Below are 23,659 nucleotides of genomic sequence, written 5' to 3'. Positions count from 1 at the left end.
TGGGCGTGGGGAAGGAAGTCCCGCCCCCATTCTAGACCCCGCACTTAATTCGCTGCGCGCGGTGAGCTTCCGCAGTGCGTGTACCGAGAGCTCGGACGGTGAGTGCGAGGGGCCTCGCGGATAGGTCCTCCTCTCGGGCTTAGGGAGCAAGAGCAACAGGTGGAGCGCGCTGTACTTCCTCTGAAGGGGCTCGGTTCTAGCTCATGTATGGGAACGTTAAGGTCTTGTATTCTTGCTTTGGTTTTACCGCCGTGGCTGTTTACGTACTGGCTCTGTGCCTAGAGCCTCGCAAAAGTTTTAGCATTTAATTTACAACTCAATCAGCCTGTATTGGAGGTGTTGTTTTCCGCAGGTTTTCATGCCTCGCCTGTTGCTCACTGATAGTTGGGGAAGGTCGGGCTGCCTCCAATAATCAAGCTAAACTGGGTCCTTTCTTATATGCAGAGAAATCAGCTTCACGGTAGTTACTCTTTTTTTCGAGGTGGGGATCACCAGACTATCTGGGAAACCTTTCCCATACACTGTCTCTATGTCCGGTGACTTTGGGAAGTCCTAAAGGACAACGGGGGAATTCACCCGTTGTCGAGTGAGCCTCCCCACCACCCCGGAGCCACCATGGGACACAACTTAACTCATTTCTTGGAGGAACTTGCCAGTGTGTCCCCAAGAGCCTGGGTGGCATAGTCTGCGCCCACCTGGCGCCTGAAGTCCACGGGGACTGCACTTCCTGTGCTCCGGACTTCCTCATAGGTACTTTTCCATCTGGCCGTTCATTTGTATCCTTTAATCTCCTTTGTAATAAATCAGTAGTGGTGAGTAAAGTGCTTTCGTGAGATCTGTGAGCCTTTTGGCAAATTATCAAACCCAAGGAAGAGGTCATGTAACTGAACGCAAGTCTGTGTGCCTGACGAACAGTGAAGCCAAACAATAGCAAAACGTCATTTCGGAGCAGAACCCTGCAAGGAGACGGGTGACTCATGCCGTAAGAACCCAGACCTCCCCAAGCTTTCAGCAAAGCCCTTTTATAGGAAAGGTGAGGGAGGGATGTGGTTAGTGGTTGCAAACTTCTTGGTGTCACATGTTTTGTTCTTGAGGTCAGGTCACGGTCACCATGTTCCTGTAAACCTCCACCAAACAAATGTTATTCTCTGTTCTGACAAGGAAGGGCAAGGTCCCAAGGCACAACTTTCACCTTCCGAGGTCCAGGCACTGCTTAAGAGGAGGGGGTCCCTGTGCAGACAGGTTACCCTGCCTGGGAGCCTTAGTCCAGCACCCAGTCTGGGTTCTCCCGCCAGTGCCCAGGCCCCGCTAGGGAGGCAGATCTCAGCTGGTGGCGCCCTCTGGGCCAGGTCCCCAAACCCTGCCCAGCCGTCATCACTGAGAGACCCAGGCGCCCAGAACCCCAAGGGCCCTCAGGTTCCTCAGGCCGCCCAGAAAGAGGCCGGTCCCGTGGACGGTGACCCATGGAGACCGCTACACGACCAAAACAACCCAAAACACCTGTTCTGCTTAAGTTACCTAGAGTGACTTCTGTTATCTGCAGCCAAACCCTGACTAACAGATGCATGGAACACACACACACACACACAGAGTTTTCTCTTTTAAAAATTATTTTTAGTATTAGCAGATTGAACACATTTTCAAATATTTATTGGCCATGTATAATTCTTTTTTTAGGAACCACCTTTTCTAGTCTGAGTTCCTTTTTAAAGACAGTTCTTTTGAAAAATTGTTTCATAAGAACTCTCTTTACATTGGGGATTCTGATGATGCAAAGGGTATTGGGTTTTTTTTTTTCCCCTCAGTAGATTACATGTCTCTTATCCTTGTTTGTGGTGTTTTTAATGTCACATGTGGTCTGATGGTACCAGTCTCTTCTGTTCTATAGGTTGTCTTTCTAGCTGTCTTCTAGTGACAGGAAATTCAGAGAAACCAATAGGCCTGTTTCTCCAGGAGGGGGATGTCCCTCATGCCCTGAATTCCGCCAGGAAAGTAGATGGGATACCAAGTGACGTGGAAGAGGGGCTCCGGCAACCTTGCTCTGAAAACGTCTCCCGTCTGTGTCCCATGGACAGTGTCACCCAGTATCCCAGGGAAAACTGGAGCAGTTTTTGCCGAGCTGTTTGGGGCTGTTGTCCTAAAGCTAAGCAGGGGTGGGGGTGGGGGACAGACAGGTCCTAGGTCTGGTCCCTCATGTCCTTGTCTTGCACGAGGGACAAAGCCTCATTTCCCAGGACATTCAAGCATATTCCAAGCAGAGGCCTCTTCCAGCCCTGATTCTGCCCTTTCTTTCATTGCCTGCTCCTCCTTTCCCCGCCCCCCTCCGTTTCCCCCCAGCTTCATACTGAGATTCTCACTTTCCCCTTTTTTCTCCTTATTCATTCTTTCATTCAAAACACATTTATTGGGACTTCCCTGGTGGTCCACTGGTTAGGACTTCGCCTTCCAATGCAGGGAGTGTGGGTTCGATCCCTGGTCGGGGAGATAAGATCCCACGTGCCTCGTGGTCAGAAAACCAAATCATAAAACAAGAAATATTGTAATAAATTCACTAAAGACTTTAAAAATGGTCCACATCAAAAAAAACTTAAAAAAAAATATTTACTGAGCTCCTGACCCAGGGGAAGAAGACAGACAAATCTACACTTTTCATGAGACTTATTCCACTAGGGGTAAGGAACAGAAAGATGTAAATGTAATAATTGCACCTATTTTGTGAGTGCCTATGTACGTCCTAACTAAGGCACATCAAGGGTAATACACTTGCCAAAAGTCACAGCTAAGGATTCCAACCCAGGTGCTGGTCAGAGATCATGCTGTTAACCACCAACCCATACTGCCTCCTTGGTTATTACAGATATGAGCTTAGGGCTCTGTGCCATTTGTCAGCCAAGGTAAAATGTTTTCTGCTCTAAATTTGTAAATCATGGCAGGCAGGGGAAGGACGATCTCATACAAAATAAGGTTCACAAGAATTGCAGTTGAGTTTTATAAAAAGGAGGACTATGGATTTCTCACATATCCAAGAAGAGATATATATATATTTTAAATTTTATTTATTTATTTATGACTGTGTTGGCTCTTCGTTTCTGTGCGAGGGTTTCTCCAGTTGTGGCAAGTGGGGGCCACTCCTCATCGCGGTGCGCGGGCCTCTCACCATCGCGGCCTCTCTTGTTGCGGAGCACAGCCTCCAGACGCGCAGGCTCAGTAATTGTGGCTCACGGGGCTAGTTGCTCCGCGGCATGTGGGATCTTCCCGGACTGGGGCACAAACCCGTGTCCCCTGCATTGGCAGGCAGGTTCTCAACCACTGCGCCACCAGGGAAGCCCACAAGAAGGGATTTTGAGAGGGAAATTAACGCTCCCACAGAAGACTCAACCACGCAGGCCTCATCCTTGCATTAGAATGCAAAGGTGAGTTCTACCTGGCACCAAACCTGGGAAGAGATAGACTCACTTCCTCCTTGGACTTTTGGGCTTAGACGTCATCCAGCATGGAGGGGATGGAAAAAGATATTCCATGCAAATGGAAATCAAAAGAAAGCTGTAGTAGAAATTTTCATATCAGACAAAATAGACTTTAAAATAAAGACTCTTCCAAGAGACAAAGAAGAACACTACATAATGACCGAGGGATCTATCCAAGACGAAGATATAACAATTGTAAATATTTATGCACCCAACATAGGGGCAACTCAATACATAAGGCAAATGCTAACAGCCATAAAAGGGGAAATCGACAGTTACACAATCATAGTAGGGGACTTTAATAGCCAGCTGGTGTCCTCAGCAGCCTCACTACCTGCAGAACTTCTGACACTGCTCTTCCTTCCCAGACAGTGACCCCCCAGGCTAGGCAGGGGCGTAGGATGTGGGGGAGGGGAGAGAGCAACAGGACTCTGCTTCCAGATTAGTTCCCTAATCTCATATCTGTAATAACCAAGGAGACAGTATGGGTTGGTGGTTAACAGCATGATCTCTGACCAGTGCCTGGGTTGGAATCCTTAGTTGTGACCTTTGGCAAGTGAATTACCCTTGATGTGCCTTAGTTTGGACGCATATAGGCACTCGCAAAATAGGTGCTATTATTATATTTACTTCTCTGCTTCCATCCAGGGCTGCTGTCACTGTGACCAGAGGTGAGTGTGCTGGGAAGGGGCTTGAGCCCACCTTTACCAGGAGACTTTGGGAACCTCCAGTCTTGTATCAACCCAGGTCACTCTGAAGCCCTAAGACTTAGGCTGGGTGGGCAGTGGGTGGGGCAGAGATGGATTATTAGAGGTGAACAGGATTCTGGAGATCAGGGAGCCAAGCAAAGTCATTATTAACTTTAAAAGCTGTGGTCTGTGCAGATCTGGGGATCAGGCTGGAAGTGCCCGCAGGCGCCTATAGGACAGAGGGCAAGGCTGGGGCAACAGAGAGGTGCCAGTCCATCATAAATCAGGCAGAGCGCTTCTGATTTTCACACTCTTGTTTCTCCGAAAGATAGTGGTGTCCTTGGCTCTGCGCCTGGTGTTCCCACACTGCCTCCAAGATGTCAGCTAAAGCCATAGAGAGCGGGGAAGGAGATGCCACTGACTTCTCCCTGCTGGAACCTCCCTCTGATGGTGAGTGCTCTAGGGAAGCTCCAGAGGGCGGGGTGGCCCAGGGCTTGGGGTGCCTGAACGAGGGCAGAGGGGGTCTTCTGGGTTCTGGCCTGGAGCTGCCACCAGGTGCACTGTGCCCCGTCAGGTCTCTAACCTCGTGGGCCTCAGACTCCTGCTCTGTGAAGTCTGGAACCTGCCAGCTCCGCGTTGGTGCTGGGTCTCCCTCTCTCTGTCTTCTCCTTGGGTTCACCTCCAAGCATCTTTCTCACCTCTTAGCACAGCTGCCGTTGAGGTCCCCTCCCAACGTCAGAGTTCTTGGGAGTTGTGGGAGATGGTGGAGGGCGCCATGTGGGGCCTCTGGTCCCTCAGCTGCCCACGCCGCTGGGAGCTCCCCCGCCTCTTGTTTTTTTTTTTTTTTTTTTTCCAGAAGAGGATGAACCTTCCCAGTCATCTGACCAGGCCTCTGATGGTTCTCCTGGGAAGCCACCACAGGGGCCACCCCAGGGGCCAGATGGATCTGGCTCTGACCCCAGAGACCCACCCAAGGCTGGAGGCAGCAATTTTTACCATAAAGCAGGTAACTGATCCCTGAGCATCAATCCACGGGCCCTCACCCAACTCCCCACTGCTCAGTTCAGCCTTCTGAGTTGTCAGTGTCAGGCCCACTTTCCTGATAGAATCTCTCTGACACTCACATTGTCAGAAAAAGAGCACAGTATACATGAGAGATGAAATAAATGATGCTCTAGGATCAGAGGAACCACACTTCAGGACTTGGCTCTGCCTCTGACTTGCTGAGTGACCTAGAACCAGTCGCTTGCCCTCTCTGGGCCTTGAATGGTTTGCTTTTAAGAGCAGGGTAGGATGAGGTCCCTCTTAGGGCTTTCCCACAGCCAGGTCATATTCTGTTAGGAGGGACAGAGGTGCTGCTCAGGCTCCTGGGCAGCCGGCAGGAGTGGGCTCAGGCACAGCTCCTTGCCGGTTAAGTCCACTGGCTGTGCTCGACCTTTTGGCCCCATAGCACCCAAGGCAGGTGAGTACCATTTCTCCATTTTCGCCCCTCCCGTGATGCCCACCCAGGACACACCCTCGCAGAGCAGTGTCACGTGTAAGGGTGGGGCTAGACCAGGCCAGGGCAGCAAAAGACATCAGCTTTTTGTTTTTTTCGGTGGGGGGGGGGGCCCGGTGGAATACACATAGCATTAAATTTACCAGCATAACCATTTGTCAGCGTGCAGTTCAGTAGTGTTGACTATATTCACATTACTGTGCAACCAACCTCTGGAACTGTCTTCATCTGCCCAAAGTGAAACTCTGTACACATTAAACATTAACTACCCATATCCTCCTGCCCCCAGCTCCTGGCAACCACAGTTCCTTCTGGCTCTATAAACTTGACTAATCTAATGTAATATCCATGGAGGTGGTATCATACAGTGTTTGCCTTTTGGTGACTAGTTTATTGTACTTCGCCTAAGGTTCCCAGGGTTCACCTATATGTCAGAACTTGCTTTGTAAGGCTGAATGATATTCTATTCTGTGTATATACCACATGGTGATCATCCGTTCATTCATTGATGGACAGTTGGGTTGCTTCCGCCTCTTGGCAATGGTGATCAATGCTGCTGTGAACACGGGGGTGCAAATATCTCTTCAAGACCCCGCTTTCAATTTCTTTGGATATATATCCAGAAATGGGATTGCTGGATCATATGGTTTTCTATATTCTCAGGAACTGCCATACATTTTCCATAGGGGTGATGGTGACTAGGGTGGCAGTGGTGGAGCCAGAGACAGATTGGAGTCACGCAGCCACAAGCCAAGGATTGTTGGCAAGCCCTAGACAACGATGCTAGAAAGAGGCAAGGAAGGATCCTCCCCTAGAGCTTTCAGAGAGAGCCTGGCCCTGCCTACACCTTGATTTTGGACTTCTGATCTACAGAACTGTGAGGGACCATGAGAGAATCAACACAGTTGTGGTAATTAGTTACAGCAGCCTCAGGGAACTAACATGGGCAGACCTCATTTTATGGTACTTTGCAGATACTGCGTTTTTTACAAGTTGAAGGTCTGTAGCAACCTAGCATTGGCAGATATTGGTTCACAGTTTTAGCAATAAAGTCTTTTTAAATTAAGGTATACTCCTTGTCTTTTTAAACAAAAGGCTAGTGCACATTTAGTAGACTACAGTATAGTATAAACATAACTTTTTTTTTTTTTTTTTCTTGCGGTACGCGGGCCTCTCACTGTTGTAGCCTCTCCCGTTGCGGAGCACAGGCTCCGGACGTGCAGGCTCAGCGGCCATGGCTCACGGGCCCAGCCGCTCCTCGGCATGTGGGATCTTCCCGGACCGGGGCACGAACCCGTGTCCCCTGCATCAGCAGGCAGACTCTCAACCACTGCGCCACCAGGGAAGCCCCCAAACATAACTTTTATATGCAGTGGAAGCCAATAACTTCACATGATATTCGCTTTCTTGCGGTGGTCTGGAACTGAACCCTCAGTATCTCCGAGGTGTCTCTGGACAGAGATTGAAAATCCCATGGTGGTTGAAGACTGTAGTAGAGTCAGAATCTGTACAAGGTGGAGGTGGGAGTCTCTAGGGCAGTGCTGGACTTTGGTAATAGAGAGGGGGCAGTTTTTGTTAATGACAAAAAGGGTCTAAGGCAGCACCATCCAATAGAGCTTTCTGCGGTGATGAGCATGCTCTCTGCGTGATCCAGTATGGTAGCCACTAGCCACATGTGACTATCGAGTCCCTGAAATGTGGGCCGTGGGACTGAGGAACTGAGTTTTAAATTTTATTTCATTTTAATTAACTAAGATTTAAATAGCACACATGGCTAGTGGTTCCTATAGTGGGCAGCATGGCCCTAGTGTATGACCTCGGGTGTGTGTGGCATAGAGTTTAAGATCCTTGGAAGTGAGGCGTGAGAACTTCAAGGCCAGTTTGTTGGAAATATCATCTGTGCAGAAACGGAAACCCTCAAGACAGGTCCAGGGTACTGATGGAGAGAGAGGTGATGGTGAGCCATGAGCTGCAACCTTCAAGAAATGACTGGAGGTCTGAGGCTGATTTCGTACCTTCTCTCCCTTGCCTGGGACCAAGGCTCCTCTTCATGGGGAGATGGCTGAGCTTACTCCTGCAGCTCCTGAAATCTCTGGAACTCCTGGTCCCAGCTGCCCCAGCACCTCAGTCCCTGCCCCTGTCAGATGTCCCTGCCAGCCCCAAGAGCTCTCAGCAATTCGACATGGTCCAGGCGTGCTCTGCCCCGTGGTGCCAGGGGCTCTAGCCACAAGGCAGGACACACAGAGGAAGCAGGGTGACTTCTCCCTCTTTTTTTTTTTTTGCGATACGCAGGCCTCTCACTGCTGTGGCCTCTCCCGTTGCGGAGCACGGGATCCGGATGCGCAGGCTCAGCGGCCATGGCTCATGGGCCCAGCCGCTCCGTGGCATGTGGGATCTTCCCAGACCGGGGCACGAACCCGTGTCCCCTGCATCGGCAGGCAGACTCTCAACCACTGCGCCACCAGGGAAGCCCTTTTTTTTTTTTTTTTGAATTTCTGAATTTTATTTTATTTATTTTTTTATACAGCAGGTTCTTCTTAGTTATCCATTTTATACATATTAGTGTATACATGTCAATCCCAGGCTCCCAGTTCATTCCACAAGCACACCCCCCACCACTTTACCCCCTTGTTCTCTACACCTGTGTCTCTATTTCTGCCCTGCAAACCAGTTTTTCGAGGTTCCACATATATGCGTTAATATACGATATTTGTTTTTCTCTTTCTGACTTACTTCACTCTGTATGACAGACCCTAGATCCATCCACATCACTACAAATGACCCAATTTCGTTCCTTTTTATGGCTGAATAATATTCCATTGTATATATGTACCACATCTTCTTTATCCATTCGTCTGCTGATGGGTATTTAGGTTGCTTCCATATCCTGCCTATTGTAAATAGTGCTGCAATGAACATTGGGGTGCATGTGTCTTTTTGAATTATGGTTTTCTGTGGGTATATGCCGAGTAGTGGGATTGCTGGGTCGTGTGGTAATTCTATTTTTAGTTTTTTAAGGAACCTCCATACTGTTCTCCATAGTGGCTGTATCAATTTACATTCCCACCAACAGTGCAAGAGAGTTCTCTCTTCTCCACACCCTCTCCAGCATTTGTTGTTTGTAGATTTTCTGATGATGCCCATTGTGACCGGAGTAAGGTGATACCTCACTGTAGTTTTGATTGCATGTCTCTAATAATTAGTGATGTTGAGCAGCTTTTCATGTGCTTCTTGGCCATCTGTATGTCTTCTTTGGGGTAATGTCTATTTAGGTCTTGTACCCATTTTTGGATTGGGTTGTTTTTTTAATATTGAGCTGCATGAGCTGTTTATATATTTTGGAGATTAATCGTTTGTCAGTTGATTCGTTTGCAAATATTTTCTCCCATTCTGAGGGTTGTCTTTTTGTCTTGTTTGTAGTTTCCTTTGCTGTGCAAAAGCTTTTAAGTTTCATTAGGTCATATTTATTTTTGTTTTTATTTCCATTACTCTAGGAGGTGGATCAAAAAAGATCTTGCTGTGATTTATGTCAAAGAGTGTTCTTCCTATGTCTCCTCTAAGAGTTTTATAGTGTCCGGTCTTACATTTAGGTCTCTAATCCATTTTGAGTTTATTTTTGTGTATTGTGTTAGGGAGTGTTCTAATTTCATTCTTTTACATGTAGCTGTCCAGTTTTCCCAGCACCACTTATTGAAGAGACTGTCTTTTCTCCATTTTATATCCTTGCCTCCTTTGTCGTAGATCAGTTGACCATAGGTATGTGGGTTTATCTCTGGGCTTTCTATCCTGTTCCACTGATCTATATTTCTGTTTTTGTGTCAGTACCATATTGTCTTGATCACTGTAGCTTTGTAGTATAGTCTGAAGTCAGGGAGTCTGATTCCTCCAGCTCTGTTTTTTTTCCTTCAAGACTGCTTTGGCTATTCTGGGTCTTTTGTGTCTCTTATAAATTTTAAGGTTTTTTGTTCTAGTTCTGTAAATAATGCCACTGGTAATTTGATAGGGATTGCATTGAATCTGTAGATTGCATTGGGTAGTATAGTCATTTTCACAATATTGATTCTTCCAATCCAAGAGTATGGTATATCTCTCCATCTGTTTGTGTTATCTTTGATTTCTTTCATCAGTGTCTTATAGTTTTCTGAGTACATGTCTTTTACCTCCTTAGGTAGGTTTATTCCTAGGTATTTTATTCTTTTTGTTGCAATGGTGAATGGGATTGTTTCCTTAATTTCTCTTCCTGATCTTTCGTCGTTAGTGTATAGGAATGCAAGAGATTTCTGTGCATTAATTTTGTATCCTGCAACTTTACCAAATTCATTGATTAGCTCTAGTACTTTTCTGGTGGCATCTTTAGGATTCTCTATGTATAGTGTCATGTCATCTGAAAAGAGTAACAGTTTTACTTCTTCTTTTCCAATTTGGATTCCTTTTATTTATTTTTCTTCTCTGATTGCCATGGCTAGGACTTCCAAAGCTGTGTTGAATAATAGTGGTGAGAGTGGACATCCTTTTCTTGTTCCTGATCCTAGAGGAAATGCTTTCAGTTTTTCACCATTGAGAATGATGTTTGCTATCGGTTTGTCATATATGGCCTTTATTATGTTGAGGTAGGTTCCCTCTATGCCCACTTTCTGGAGAGCTTTTATCATAAATGTGTGTTGAATTTTGTCAGAAGCTTTTTCTGCATCTATTGAGATGATCATATGGTTTTTCTTCTTCAATTTGTTACTATGATGTATCACACTGATTGATTTGCGTATATTGAAGAATCTTTGCATCCCTGGGATAGATCCCACTTGATCATGGTGTATGATCCTGTTAATGTGTTTTTGGATTCTGTTTGCTAGTATTTTGTTGAGGATTTCTGCATCTCTATTCATCAGTGATATTAGTCTGTAATTTTCTTTTTTTGTAGTATCTTTGTCTGGTTTTGGTATCAGGGTGATGGTGGCCTCATAGAATGAGTTTGGGAGTGTTCCTTCCTCTGCAATTTTTTGGAAGAGTTTGAGAAGGATGGGTATTAGCTCTTCTCTACATGTTTAATAGAATTCATCTGTGAAGCTGTCTGGTCCTGGACTTTTGTTTGTTGGAATATTTTTAATCACCGTTTCAATTTCATTACTTGTGATTGGTCTGTCTATATTTTCTGTTTCTTCCTGGTTCACTCTTGGAAGGTTATACCTAAGAATTTGTCCATTTCCTCCAGGTTGTCCATTTTATTGGCATAGAGTTGCTTGTAGTAGTCTCTCATGATGCTTTGTTTTTCTGCGGTGTCCGTTGTAACTTCTCCTTTTTCATCTCTAATTTCATTGATTTGAGTCCTCTCCCTCTTTTTCTTGATGAGTCTGGCTAAAGGTTTATCAATTTTGTTTATCTTCTCAAAGAACCAGCTTTTAGTTTTATTGATCTTTGCTATTATTTTCTTTGTTTCTATTTCATTTATTTCTGCTCTGATCTTTATGATTTCTTTCCTTCTGCTAACTTTGGGTTTTGTTTGTTCTTCTTTCTCTAGTTCCTTTAGGTGTAAGGTTAGATTGTTTATTGGAGATTTTTCTTGTTTCTTGAGGTAGCCTTGTATTGCTATTAACTTCCCTCTTAGAACTCCTTTTGCTGCCTCCCATAGGTTTTGGATCATCGTGTTTTCATTGTAATTTCTCTCTAGGTATTTTTTTATTTCCTCTTTGATTTCTTCACTGATCTCCTGGTGAAGAGATTTAGAAACGTATTGTTTAGCCACCATGTGTTTGCGTTTTTTACGTTTTCTTTCCCTGTAATTGATTTCTAATCTTATAGCATTGTGGTCGGAAAAGATGCTTGATATGATTTGTTTTCTTAAATTTACCAAGGCTTGATTTGTGACCCAAGATGGGATCTATTCCGGAGAATGTTCCATATGTAGTTGAGAAGAAAGTGTAATCTGCTGTTTTTGGATGGAATGCCTTATAAATATCAATTAAATCTATCTGGTCTGTTGTGTCATTTAAAGCTTGTGTTTCCTTATTAATTTTCTGTCTGGATGATCTGTCCATTGGTGTAAGTGAGGTGTTAAAGTCTCCCACTATTGTTGTGTTACTGTCGATTTCCTCTTTTATAGCTGTTAGCAGTTGCCTTATGTATTGATGTGTTCCTATGTTGGGTGCACGTATATTTATAATTGTTATATCTTCTTCTTGGATTGATCCCTTGATCATTATGTAGTGTGCTTCCTTGTCTCTTGTAACATTCTTTATTTTAAAGTCTATTTTATCTGATACGAGTATTGCTACTCCACCTTTCTTCTGATTTCCATTTGCATAGAATATCTTTTTCCATCCCCTCACTTTCAGTCTGTATGTGTCCCTAGGTCTGAAGTGGGTCTCTTGTAGACAGCATATATGTGGGTCTTGTTTTTGTATCCATTTAGCGAGCCTGTGTCTTTCAGCTGGAGCATTTAATCCATTGACATTTAAGGTAATTATCGCTATGTATGTTCCTATTACCATTTTCTTACTTGTTTTAGGTTTGTTTTTGTAGGTCCTTTTCTTCTCTTGTGTTTCCCACTTAGAGAAGTTCCTTTAGCATTTGTTGTAGAGCTGGTTTGGTGGTGCTGTATTCTCTTAGCTTTTGCTTGTCGGTAAAGCTTTTGATTTCTCCATCGAATCTGAATGAGTTCTTTGCCAGGTAGAGTAATCTTGGTTCTTCCCTTTCATCACTTTAAATATATCGTGTCACTCCCTTCTGGCTTGTAGAGTTTCTGCTGAGAAATCAGCTGCTAACCTTATGGGAGTTCCCTTGTATGTTATCTGTTGTTTTTCCGTTGCTGCTTTCAGTAATTTTCCTTTGTCTTTAATTTTTGCCAATTTGATTACTATGTGTCTCGGCATGTTTCTCCTTGGGTTTATCCTGTATGGGACTCTCTGTGCTTCCTGGACTTGCGTGGCTATTTCGTTTCCCATGTTAGGGAAGTTTTCAACTATAATCTATTCAAATATTTTCTCGGGTCCTTTCTCTCTCTCTTCTCCTCTGGGACCCCTGTAATGCAAATGTTGTTACGTTGAATATTGTCCCAGAGGTCTCTTAGGCTGTCTTCATTTCTTTTCATTCTTTTTTCTTTATTCTGTTCCACAGCAGTGATTCCCACCATTCTGTCTTCCAGGTCACTTATCTGTTCTTCTGCCTCAGTTATTCTGCTATTGATTCCTTCTAGTGTAGTTTTCATTTCAGTTACTGTATTGTTCATCTCTGTTTGTTTGTTCTTTAATTCTTCTAGGTCTTCGTTAAACATTTCTTGCATCTTCTCGATCTTTGACTCCATTCTTTTTCCAAGGTCCTGGATATCTTCACTATCATTGTTCTGAATTCTTTTTCTGGAAACCACTTCATTTAGTTGTTCTTCTGGGGTTTTATCTTGTTCCTTCATCTGGTACAGAGTCCTCTGCCTTTTCATTTTGTCTAGCTTCTGTGATTGTGGTTTTCATTGCTCAGGCTGCAGGACTGTAGTTCTTCTTGCTTCTGCTATCTGCCTGCTGGTGGATGTGGCTATCTTAGTGGCTTGTTGAAGGCTCCTGATGGGAGGGACTGGTGGTGGGTAGAGCTGGGTGTTGCTCTGGTGGGCAGAGCTCAGTAAAACTTTATTCTGCTTGTCTGCTGATGGGTGGGGCTGGGTTCCCTCCCTGTTGGTTGTTTGGCCTGAGGTGACCCAACACTGGAGCCTACCCGGGCTCTTTGGTGGGGCTAATGGCGGACTCTGGGAGGGCTCATGCCAAGGAGTACTTGCCAGAACTTCTGCTGCCAGCGTCCTTGTCCCTTGGTGAGCCAAAGCCACCGCCTGCCTCTTCAGGAGACCCTCCAACACTAGCAGGTAGGTCTGGTTCAATCTCCCCTGGGGTCACTGCTCCTTCCCCTGGGTCCCGATACGCACACTATTTTGTGTGTGCCCTCCAAGAGTCAAGTCTCTGGTGGTGCAGCAGTTAAGAATCCGCCTGCCAATGCAGGGGACACGGGTTCCATTCCTGTTCCAGGAAGATCCCACATGCCGCGGAGCACCCAAGCCCGTGTGCCAAAACTACTGAGCCCGTGCTCTGGAGCCTGTGAGCCCCAAGTACTGAGCCTGCGTGCCACAACTACTGAAGCCCGTGCCTAGAGCCCACGCTCTACAACAAGAGAAGCCACCGCAATGAGAAGCCTGCGCACTGCAATGAAGAGTAGCCCCTGCTCGCCACAACTAGAGACAGCCTGCCTGCAGCAACGAAGACCCAACGCAGCCAAAAATAACTAACTAGATAAATTTATAAAAAGGAAAAAAGAGCAAAGTCTCTGTTTCCCCCAGTCCTGTCAAAGTCCTGCGATCAAATCCCGCTAGCCTTCAGAGTGATTCTCTAGGAATTCCTCCCCGCATTGCCGGACCCCCAGGTTGGGAAACCTGACGTGGGGTTCAGAACCTTCACTCCAGAGGACGGACTTCTGTGGTATAATTGTTCTCCAGTTTGTGAGTCACCCACCCAGCAGTTATGGGATTTGATTTTACTGTGATTGCACCCCTCCTACCGTCTCATTGTGGCTTCTCCTTTGTCTTTGGATGTGGGGTATCTTTTTTGGTGAGTTCCAGTGTCTTCCTGGTGATGACTGTCAGGAAGCAGGGTGACTTCTGATGGGGGAATTAGAGATGCTTCCTGAAGAAAGTGACAAGTAGGCTGAGCCCTGGAGGATGGGGGGGCTTTCGCTCCAACTGTAGACTGGGATGGGTATAGGGTGTCTGGAAGAGGGAAAGACCAGGAAAGTCAAATTTATTCCATCGCAAATGAAAATAGCATGCTTTTCTTGATTTTTGTTTTTGTTTTTGTTTTTTTTTGAGAAAATGATACCAAATGTATTGACTTCACAGAGCAGCATGAAACCTTTTCAAGGCAGGTGCCCCTCGCCTTCTGGAGCATAACAGAGTTCTAGACTCTCGTGCATCCACCTCTGCATTCTCAGAAAATCAGACTTCTCGGGAAAAGCAGGAAAAGGCCAGGCAGGGGCTGCTCTCTTCTCTGATCCCAACTCCAGGGAACCCCTCCCACTGTGGCAGCAGCGGGGGTGCAGGTGGAGGCCAGTTCCATGCACTCATGGGGGTGCTTTTTGTCTTCAGGCGTGGCCTGTGCAGCCGTGGTTGGAGGAGGTGAGTCTCTTTGGGAAGAAACTCAAGCCCCCATCTGACCCTGGCCTAGGGCCCCTGGGACCACCTGGCCTTGACCAAGCCCAAGATTGCCTTGAGCCCCAGGACATGGGTGGGTCAGGGTGCAGTGGGCAGGGGACAGAGTTGGAACACTCGAGGTGACAAGAACCTTGCCAAGAAGGAACCGAAGCAAAGCCATTCAAAGCACCCAGGTCCAATCTCAGCTTCTCCCAAGTGCAAACCGTGTGATCCAGGCAAGTGGTTAAATCTGTCTCAACCCATGATTCCTCCCCAGAAAGCAGGGCCAGGGGTAGCTCCAGAGGGTTGTAGGGCATGTGTAAGCTGAGCTGTAGGGATTCCTCGTACTGCTTTACAAACCCGCTAGCTTATCCTGTGAGCCCAGAGGTTCCCAGCTGTGCCCCTGGCCAGCATCCTCTAACACGGTGGCCAGAATTCAAGAAAATGAAAACATTTCTGTTGCACCAGCCACAGTCTCACGTGCTCATTGGCTACATGCGGCCAGCGTGTTGGACAGTGCAGATACGGAACGTTTCCTGGTTGCAGAAAGTTCTATGACTGCACTCTCTGGAGATGTAGGGGACACCTGATGGGATGCCCACAGGCAGCTGTAGGGCAGAGGGCAGAAGCCGCCACCCCAGCACCTCTTCAGATGAGCAGCTCTGTCCTTATTCTGTGGGCCCTGTGATTGGGGGAAAGACACTATTTTCCCTGCCAAAAGGGGGTGCTTGAAGACCACTGCTCCTTTAATTTTATTTCACACAAGGGCAGTTGAGGCACAGGGAGGAGAGGTGAGCCTTCCAGGACCACAGCAAAACAGAGGAATGCACGTGCCTGGGATCCAGCTTCCTGGGGGGGTGGCGTCCACTCGTGTCCACTTGTACAGCTTTCCTTTGCCTCAGGCCCCATGGTTCTCCCAAGAGCGAAGTGGACCCCTCACCTCATCCCCCCAGGAAGGTATCAGGGAGATCTGGGGAGTCTGTCCCCTGGGGCCAACCCTAAAGCTCCTCTCCCCCTACAGCCCTGGCCGTGGGGGCTGTGCCCGTGGTGCTGGGCGCCGTGGGCTTCACCGGGGCAGGAATCGCAGCCTCCTCCCTAGCGGCCAAGATGATGTCAGCGGCCGCCATGGCCAATGGGGGCGGAGTTGCCGCCGGCAGCCTCGTGGCCACTCTCCAGTCCGTGGGTAAGTGTCCGGGCGGGAGGAGGGGGGGAGGGTGTGACACGCAAGCACAGGATTCAGGCCAGCGGCTAAGCCGGAAGGAGGGCCTGTCTGCTTCCTCCAGCTTCGTGGGCATCAGTGTCCCTGGTCCTTTGTGTCTCCCTCACTGTCCCCTCTTCTGGCTGTGGGTGAGTTTGGGGGCGTGCAGCACAGCAGGTGCGCGTTCCCCATCAGCCGTACTAAACCTGCCTGGGGCCCTCGCCTCACTGGGCCCAGCCTCGTGCTGGGGAGGGAGAGGCAGAGACCCTGTGCAATTTCTCGGAGGATCTGTCCTGTCGCTGGTGGAGTCCCCACCAGAGTGCATGTCTCCTTTTCGGGCAGCAGCCCCTCCCCAAAGCAGACCTCCTGGGGTTTCAGAAAGTAGAGGAGGGAACAGGACTGGGATGTCTGGGTCTTGGGCTTCCTGTGCGTCCTGGGTTCTCTGGCCTCCACAGTCTTGCCAGGAGCTGCCGGGGCTGCCTGTCCCCTTGTGCTCTAACCCCCTCCTCTCTCCCAGGGGCAGCCGGACTTTCCGTGTCATCCAACATCCTCGTGGGCTCGGCTGGGTCAGCTCTTGGGGCCTGGCTGTGGGGTAGCAAAAAGCAAGCCCCTTCCTCTCCTCCACCATAATCCAGTACTGAAGCAGAGAGGGGCTTCCGTGCTGGAGATGATCCTCCAGGGCCTCAGGATGTCAGTCCCCCAAATGACAAGTCCTCTGCGTCCTAAAATTCTTCAAAGAAGCATAGGAAATAAAGACGAGATGCTGTGACCTTCACGAGTGTCCGCACTGCATTCTTGTTTACCAGCCAGGGCGCAGCGCATCTGCAGAGCCGTGGCTTCGGGGTGGGGAGCAGCAGGAAGTCTGTAAGAATGGGCACTGTTGTCTGCGACAGGAAGCCAGGTCTGTTGCAGTCCTGCCACCCAGCTGCGATCCTGGGAAGCTCACGTCTCCCCTTTGAGCCTCAGTTTGCTGCTCTTTGGATGGGATCGTGGATCACATGTCTTCAAAGATGTCAGCCAGAGCAGCATTATAGGATGGCTTGGCCCTGGGGTCAGTTTGAGCCATTGACCCTCAGTTATGAAACACTTTATCCTCAGGGATTATTGACCCCTCCCCTCCCCACCCAAGACTCTGGGTCTGACTGTATCATGAGTCTAGGAACTCAGCAACACTGTCTGCCTGGCCTGGTGGCCTTTGGAGCTCTTCAGGTAGGTAGAGAATTTGCATTTCTCCAGAGAGCTCTGTCCCGGTTGGTGTAGAGCTCAGGGTCCTTGGGGTCCAAGGGAGACTGGCCAGAACCTGCAAGGACACACAGGCCTCCCTCCCCCGGTGGGGCTCCCAAGAGGCTTGTCAATGCAGAACACTCATCTCTCTCCTAAGGCCCCCTGGCTGCCTGGCCCTGCATCAGGTGGCAGGCATTGTATGTGTGTTGACCTGGCCTCTGCCACCTGCCTGCCCGCCCATGCAGATAACCCATACCCAGCTTCTGGCAGCCCTGCTTCCACTTTAGACTTGAGTCTCAGATCTCGTCCTCTGGGCTCCAGGACCGCGGCCCGGGTCCCCACTCTGGCCTTCACCCCCGTCTTCCTTCACTGCCCCTCCTCCACCAGGCTCTGTCCCCCGGATGCTGCCCCAGCTCACTCATACAGCTCCCGGCTACCCTCCAGGGCTCCCAGAACACAGACAAGCTCAAGAGCCACAGGTCAGTTCCACATCTTCAGAAAGTCTGCTCCTTTGGGTAAGACAGGCAGGGGTGGGCAGGGCCGGCTCCGTCCTGACGCCCCCACCCTCGGGGGGCCGGGGGGCTCAGCGAGTGGAGGGGAGACCCGTGTGCATCCACTGGAAGAACTGTCTCATGTTTCTCATCTGGGTGGCTGCAGGCGAAGCTGGGTCTTGGGAGGGAAGTGACTTAAGCCCCCAACTGGGCTCTGGGACACTGGAACCCATGAGCCTAGTCTGTGCCCGGGTGACCCTCAAGCCGTGAGCCTGGGTAGGGGCGAGATGGGCAGGGGGAAGAGACAAGCAGGAGGAACCGAATCAGAGCCATTCAAGCCCACGCTTTGGAAGCAGCCGGACCTGGGTCGAGTCCCGCGTTGCCAAGCCAAGCTTTGTGATCTCGGATGAATCTCTTACCCTCTCTGTGCCAGTATTTCCTCATTGTAAAATGGGGATACTAATCTCATCCTTCTCGTTGAGTTAGTGAGGAGAGTGCATGAGAACAGGAACCCAGAACAACCTGACCGTGGTATAGGCCTTCAAAACGTAATTTGCTCTGGTTTCCTTATTCTGGCACATATTAAATTACTCCATGGAGACCTAAGGGAGTTCTAGAAATCTGTGTTTCAGGAGGAGGGAAGCAGCCCACCTCGGGAAGTAAAATCTCCCTCCAGCCCCCTCCCCACCTTCCCCTCACACAGGTCCTTCTGTAGCCCCAGTACCATATCTTGGACCCTCCCCAGGCTTGCATCTTCCACAAGCTCAGAGCAGCCTCTCTACCCCTTGGAGCCCCTTGAGATTTTAAGGGCAGTGGGTGTGACCCCAGTTCTGGTGTCCTCATCTCCCCATCAAAGCTCCAGTGTTTCAGCAGTTTGGGTGCCGGTCAATTTCTGTGCCATAGAATTTACCAGCGCTGTCCTCTTAGCCTCTAACCTGGCTTCCAAGATACTGTCTGCAGGGAGCCTGGTCAAAGTGGGCGGGGCAGCCTCTGCAGGTGTCTTGGCAGGACTTCCTTGGCTGAGTGTTCCTGGCAGGGACTGGTGGGAGGTGGCGTGGGGGCTAGGGAGGGCACAGGGTCCTGCCCAAGGGCCCATGGGAGAGGACAATAGCATCACCTTCAGTCTGTCCCCCTCCGCTGTCCTTCCCCTTGGGTGTCCGCCCTGGCTTTCTCTCTGAGAGGGGTCAGAGGGAGGCAGGTCCCTGGGCACAGGGGATCTGGGCCCCCTGCCCTCTCCCGCCTAGAGAGGGGGGACCCTAAGGGACCCTGCGGCTGCGGCCCACTCTCTGGCTCTCACTTCCCCGGGATTCACCACTAGAATTCTCCTCCTTTAGGTTTTTACCTAAGCGTCCAACCAGCCTTTCGTAAGTTTGTCCTGATGGATCTCAAATCAAGATCGTTGATTTGAACAAAATTCTTCAATTCAGGCCCATTTTCTTCAATTAGTTCTTGAAAGCCCCCTTTCTGGCTTATTCTCGCTGTTTATCTTCCCTTTTGCCTGCAATTCCCCCCCTCATATTAGAAAGTCAGCCTAACGTGTTGAACGTGTATCTGTTTTTCGTATATATTTCTGTAAAATGGGTGTTGCTTTTTGTTTGGATGTGTTTTAATTTACATACAGAAGTGTGTCCTGTATATCTCACTTTATTTCTTTTATTCCACACTGAGAGCTATGTTTCTGAGATCCCTCAGGGTCGATAGGTGAGCTTCTAATCCTTGCTTTCAATTGCTGCAAAGTGTTCCAGTGTGCATCCGGCACCATTCAACTTTCTGCCCCTAGGGTGGACCCCAGGGGTCCTCCCACCTCTGCCAACAGAAAGTGTACAGGATGGAATTGGCTGGGGACTGGGGGCGGTGACACAGCCTCCAACCACTGCCCAACGTCTGACTTCTGACTCCTGTGCATCACCCTGTGTTCTTAGGGCTCACCCTGTCATCCAACGCTGCCCTGGCTGGGGCCACATCTACCCTGGGATCCTTGCTGGGGACACTGAATGGCTCCTACCTGCTAGGATGCCCTGCTGCGGCCCTGACCACTTTCCCACTAGGAGATAACTGGCCGTGGGTGATAGATAACCCTCCTTCGACGCCTACCCAGCACGTGGGAGTATGACAAGAAAGTTGAGACCTGGGCCACAACTGGCAGTCTTCCTCATGGTCAGAAATATGAGGACTCCTCAACTTACGAGAAACAATTCATAAGATGAAAAGAATCAGAACAGCTGAATTTGATCAAACGCTGTGATATCCTAGTCACTAAGCTTAGCACTTGACATTTATCCATTCATTTAATTCTCATAACAACCCCAGAGAAAGATGATATTGCCCCTTATTTACAAATGAAGGGAGCATTGTCCAAGGGCCCTGGGCTGGGAGGTGAGGTGGGTGGGTAGCTGCTCCGGAGCCTGCGACAGGAAGTAGAACAGAAATGCAGGCGCCGGGGCCTGGGAGGAAGGCTCAGGGCAGGGCAGGTTCTGAACAGCCCAGAAGGGCCACGCTCCTCCACCCGGAGATGTCCACTGGGGGAGCCCTGCAGGCAGGCCATCAGACAGACAGCACCCTTTCCCCTGGGCTGTCCGTGTGTTGGGGCCCAGGTGCACCAAGCTGCTGGCCAGCCTGGCATCCTCTGTCCTCCCAAACGATAATGTTGAGCCTCAAATACACTTTAACTGGGCTCTTTTTTTTTTTTTTTTTTTGCGGTACGTGGGCTTCTCACTGTTGTGGCCTCTCCCGTTGCGGAGCACAAGCTCCGGACGTGCGGGCTCAGCGGCCATGGCTCACGGGCCCAGCCGCTCCGCGGCATGTGGGATCTTCCCGGACCAGGGCACGAACCTGTGTCCCCTGTATCGGCAGGTGGACTCTCAACCACTGCGCCACCAGGGAAGCCCTAACTGGGCTCTTGATTCTTGAGTCTCTGGTTCCATACCCCAACCAGGTGGCCCACTGGTCACTTAGGGTTTAGCTTTCATACCCCTTAATCTCTTTACTTCCTTCTCTGCCACCCCAAAGCTCTCTTCTTGGGGAGCTGGCTGAGCTCACTCCTGCACACCTTGCTAGTTTTAGAACTCCTGATCCCCACTGGCCCCAAAGATTGCAGTCCTGGCTGCTATGGCTGCTGCAGACCAAGACCTCTGCCAGGGACTAGTTCCAGGGACTCTCAGTGCTGGGGAGCCAGGCAACTACGGTCCAGTGTTGTGAGTGGGTCCAGCCACAGGGGATCAAGGATGGTTCTGATTGGGAGGGTCAGGGTCAGCTTTCCAGAGGAAGGGGCAACAGGTGGGGCCTTGGAGAATCAGGAGCATTCAATGCGTTCCAGCACTGTTCTCAAGCAGCCTTCAAGCCTTCAGCACTGCTTGCCCTGATTTCAGCCGGGTCCTGCAAAATGAAACACACCTGTCCACAAGGATTTACTGCTGTCGGAAGAGGTTTCTCTGGACGAAAGAAGGTTATATAACGCCCACCCCACCCAGACACACACTCGTAAAACACCAACCCTATTTCAGATGAACTAGCATCCTGGCTCAGAGGGCGTGACACTCTCTTCCTTCACCTCTTCCTGCCCCCGTCAAACCACCGTGCCCTAAATTACTTTGCCAAGAGTCCCGCATTCCCTGTGAAGGGGGTTGCAGCCGCACACCTTCCTTCCCAAATCTGTAAGGTTTTGTCTGTTTTTGTTTTGACCAAACCTGGCTTGGAAGGCAGAGAGAAAAAAGAACTTCTGTGCTTCCCACAAACAACCCCCAAGCAACCAGTCCGCAGACATTAAAAAGGCACGCAACAAAACCCCTGTCTGATGGTTGGATTTTTCTGGAACAAGGCCCTCAAACCCCGCCTCCAGATTACTCTAGGCCAAGGCATGCAGGTCCACTCAGGACAGGTCACCCGCCTCCCCAGCAGCCCTTGCCAAGCTCAGGGCTGTGGGTCACCTTCTCAGGAAGAAGCAGGCAGGGGTCCTTCCTTCCTGTGTCTCCCAGCCTGGGGCAGCCACCCCCATAGGCATGCTGTGGGCTCAGGGAGTGGAGGGGCAGCCAGTGTGGATCCACTCACAGAATGTTCTTTCGGTTTCCGGCCAAGGCTGATGCAGCTGTGGCTGGAGGAGGTAAGTCTCTGCCGTGGAAACCTGCTCCTCGTCCATCCCCAGGCCCTGGGACTTGGGGAGCCGCTGGCCTTGCACCTGCCCCAGGCTTCCTGTACATTGTAGGGGAGGAGGCGCTGGAGTGAGGAAAATGGCGAGCTTCCGTGTCGCACAGAGGCAGCCCCAGGAGGGGCCCAACCTCCTTGCCGAGCCTCCACCGTGTGGCTTCGGATGTGGCTTTGAACTCCTCTGGGTTCAGCTTTCCTCGTGAAAATCAGACCAAGGCTGCCCATTCAGGGTTATCGTGAGGGTTACGTAGGATGAGACACGCACACAGTCTGGACCCAGGAGGTGTGTTAAGGGGAAGCCACAGGCTCAGCCACTCTGGCTTCCAATTGCTCTGCGGTGACGCCGTGGAGACCCAGAGTTGGGATCCTTGCTTTATGCTGGGCCCTGGGTAAGATTTGCTTGCATTAAACATGTCCTCAGCGAAGACAAGAAGCTTGCAAACCTCCGCCCCGCCCCCAACTTAGTTCCAGGATTTTACTAAGGCAGAAACTGAGGCCTTTCCCGAGGAAGGTCCTGCTGTGGATCAGAGGCCTGACCCCAGTGACCCTGCAGCCCTCCCCTCCGCTTTCCCCACCAGCTGTGCTGCCCTCGACTCCTGACTGCGGGCCGTGCCTGGAATCTCTCCCAAGCTCAGGCTTTACCCCTTCTCCAGGCTCCTTGAAGTCCCCCAAGCTTGATGTGCTCTCCGTGTGTGATTTGGGGGCGTGTCCATCTCCCCCTCAACCCAGCTCCTTGCCCCCTACAGCCCTGGCCACGGGGGCTGTGCCCGTGGTGCTGGGCGCCGTGGGCTTCACCGGGGCAGGAATCGCAGCCTCCTCCTTAGCGGCCAAGATAATGTCACCGGCCGCCATGGCCAATGGGGGCAGAGTTGCCACCGGCAGCCTGGTGGCCACTGTCCAGTCCATGGGTAAGTGTCTCCGATGGGGCTTGCTGTGGAGGGTGAGGGAGGACAAGAGCCTCAGAGCATCCAGCCCTGACCTTAGCCCTGGTGAGCCCCAGTCTGCCTGTGCCTTTGTGTCACCCTCCGTGGTCACTCTCTCTCTGGGTCTCTGAAGCAGGTGCGTTGCCAGGGGAAGGTGCTCTGGCCTAGGGTGTGCTCGGCTCAGGCTGACTCAGACTTTCTGAGTTAGCTGGGGCGTCTGTGTCCCACCTGGGGTTCAGCCTTCTTTCCCAGAGAGCGAGGCAGCTCCCAGCTCTCGGTTTCCCCACCGGAGTTCATGCCTTTGGGTACCTGCTTGCAGCAGCGTTTCCCAAACAGAGATCCTTGGGGGTTGCGGAAACAGACATGGGTTCTGGGTGGGATCTCTGGGCCTGAGGCCCTCCTGACAGGCCCTGGAGTCTCGGAACCTATGGTTCTGCCCCACAAGCTGCCCCAGCCTGCCCGTCCCATTCTACTCACCGTCTGCTTCTCCCCCAGGATTAGGTGGACTCTCCCTGTCACCCAAAGTCCTCCTGGGATCCGCTGGGTTTGCCCTTGTGTCCCTCGTGGTGGGCTTGTGACAGGTCCCTGTCACTCCCTTTGCAGAGAAGAGGACCAGGTAGTGCCCTGCTCGCCAGCCTGATGCAGGAAGGGACCAAACGCTGCACCCCCAGAGGAAAATAAGAACTAAAAATGAGTTGTTGCAACCCCTCGGATCCCTTCCTTCTTGTTTGCCTGAAGTGGGGGTGGGGGAAGGCTCACTTCTCTTAGAGCGACATGTGTCGGGGTGCCCAGAGATGGACTGAGTCAAACGGTGAAGCCTGGAACCTGCCCTTGCCCAGCTTCTGACTGTGTGTGTGACCCCGGGTGCA

The 23,659-nt window shown here is 50.1% G+C and overlaps 2 protein-coding genes across 3 annotated transcripts; both read left to right on the top strand.

Moving 5' to 3' along the window:
* The first annotated feature begins 2 nt into the window (after nucleotides 1–2).
* LOC132487844 (interferon alpha-inducible protein 27-like protein 1) lies at nucleotides 3–16,784 on the top strand. 2 transcript variants are annotated; one of them, XM_060095696.1, is made up of 6 exons: nucleotides 4–98; nucleotides 4,485–4,606; nucleotides 5,013–5,162; nucleotides 14,767–14,796; nucleotides 15,833–15,994; nucleotides 16,527–16,784. In XM_060095696.1, the coding sequence occupies exons 2-6, from the start codon at nucleotides 4,534–4,536 to the stop codon at nucleotides 16,637–16,639; spliced, it is 528 nt and encodes a 175-aa protein (XP_059951679.1). In that variant the 5' UTR covers nucleotides 4–98; nucleotides 4,485–4,533; the 3' UTR covers nucleotides 16,640–16,784. The 2 variants fall into 2 exon arrangements, with proteins under 2 accessions (XP_059951680.1, XP_059951679.1); XM_060095697.1 differs by lacking the exon at nucleotides 14,767–14,796 and having other exon boundaries at nucleotides 3–98.
* Nucleotides 16,785–16,879: 95 nt separating this feature from the next.
* LOC132488009 (interferon alpha-inducible protein 27-like protein 2B) lies at nucleotides 16,880–23,368 on the top strand. Its single transcript, XM_060096018.1, has 7 exons — nucleotides 16,880–16,910; nucleotides 17,555–17,990; nucleotides 18,581–18,747; nucleotides 19,647–19,772; nucleotides 21,791–21,823; nucleotides 22,614–22,775; nucleotides 23,286–23,368. The coding sequence occupies exons 1-7, from the start codon at nucleotides 16,880–16,882 to the stop codon at nucleotides 23,366–23,368; spliced, it is 1,038 nt and encodes a 345-aa protein (XP_059952001.1).
* The last annotated feature ends 291 nt before the right edge of the window (nucleotides 23,369–23,659 follow it).

Source organism: Mesoplodon densirostris, chromosome 4 (assembly GCF_025265405.1).
Source record: "Mesoplodon densirostris isolate mMesDen1 chromosome 4, mMesDen1 primary haplotype, whole genome shotgun sequence".
In the NCBI taxonomy this organism is placed as follows: Eukaryota; Metazoa; Chordata; class Mammalia; order Artiodactyla; family Ziphiidae; genus Mesoplodon; species Mesoplodon densirostris.
Note: the sequence above shows the minus strand (reverse complement) of the source record. Positions and strands in the feature narration are given on the sequence as shown.

Bases quoted from the DNA above. Each gene is read 5' to 3' on its own strand.
- LOC132487844 (XM_060095696.1), top strand. From the start codon at position 4,534: ATGTCAGCTAAAGCCATAGAGAGCGGGGAAGGAGATGCCACTGACTTC. The intron at 5,163-14,766 runs GTAACTGATCCC...TTTTGTCTTCAG, and splicing joins CAATTTTTACCATAAAGCAG to GCGTGGCCTGTGCAGCCGTG. The intron at 15,995-16,526 runs GTAAGTGTCCGG...CCTCTCTCCCAG, and splicing joins GGCCACTCTCCAGTCCGTGG to GGGCAGCCGGACTTTCCGTG.
- LOC132488009 (XM_060096018.1), top strand. From the start codon at position 16,880: ATGGGCACTGTTGTCTGCGACAGGAAGCCAG. The intron at 17,991-18,580 runs GTGAGCCTGGGT...TCCCCATCAAAG, and splicing joins GCCCGGGTGACCCTCAAGCC to CTCCAGTGTTTCAGCAGTTT. The intron at 18,748-19,646 runs GTGTTCCTGGCA...CTGTGTTCTTAG, and splicing joins GGCAGGACTTCCTTGGCTGA to GGCTCACCCTGTCATCCAAC.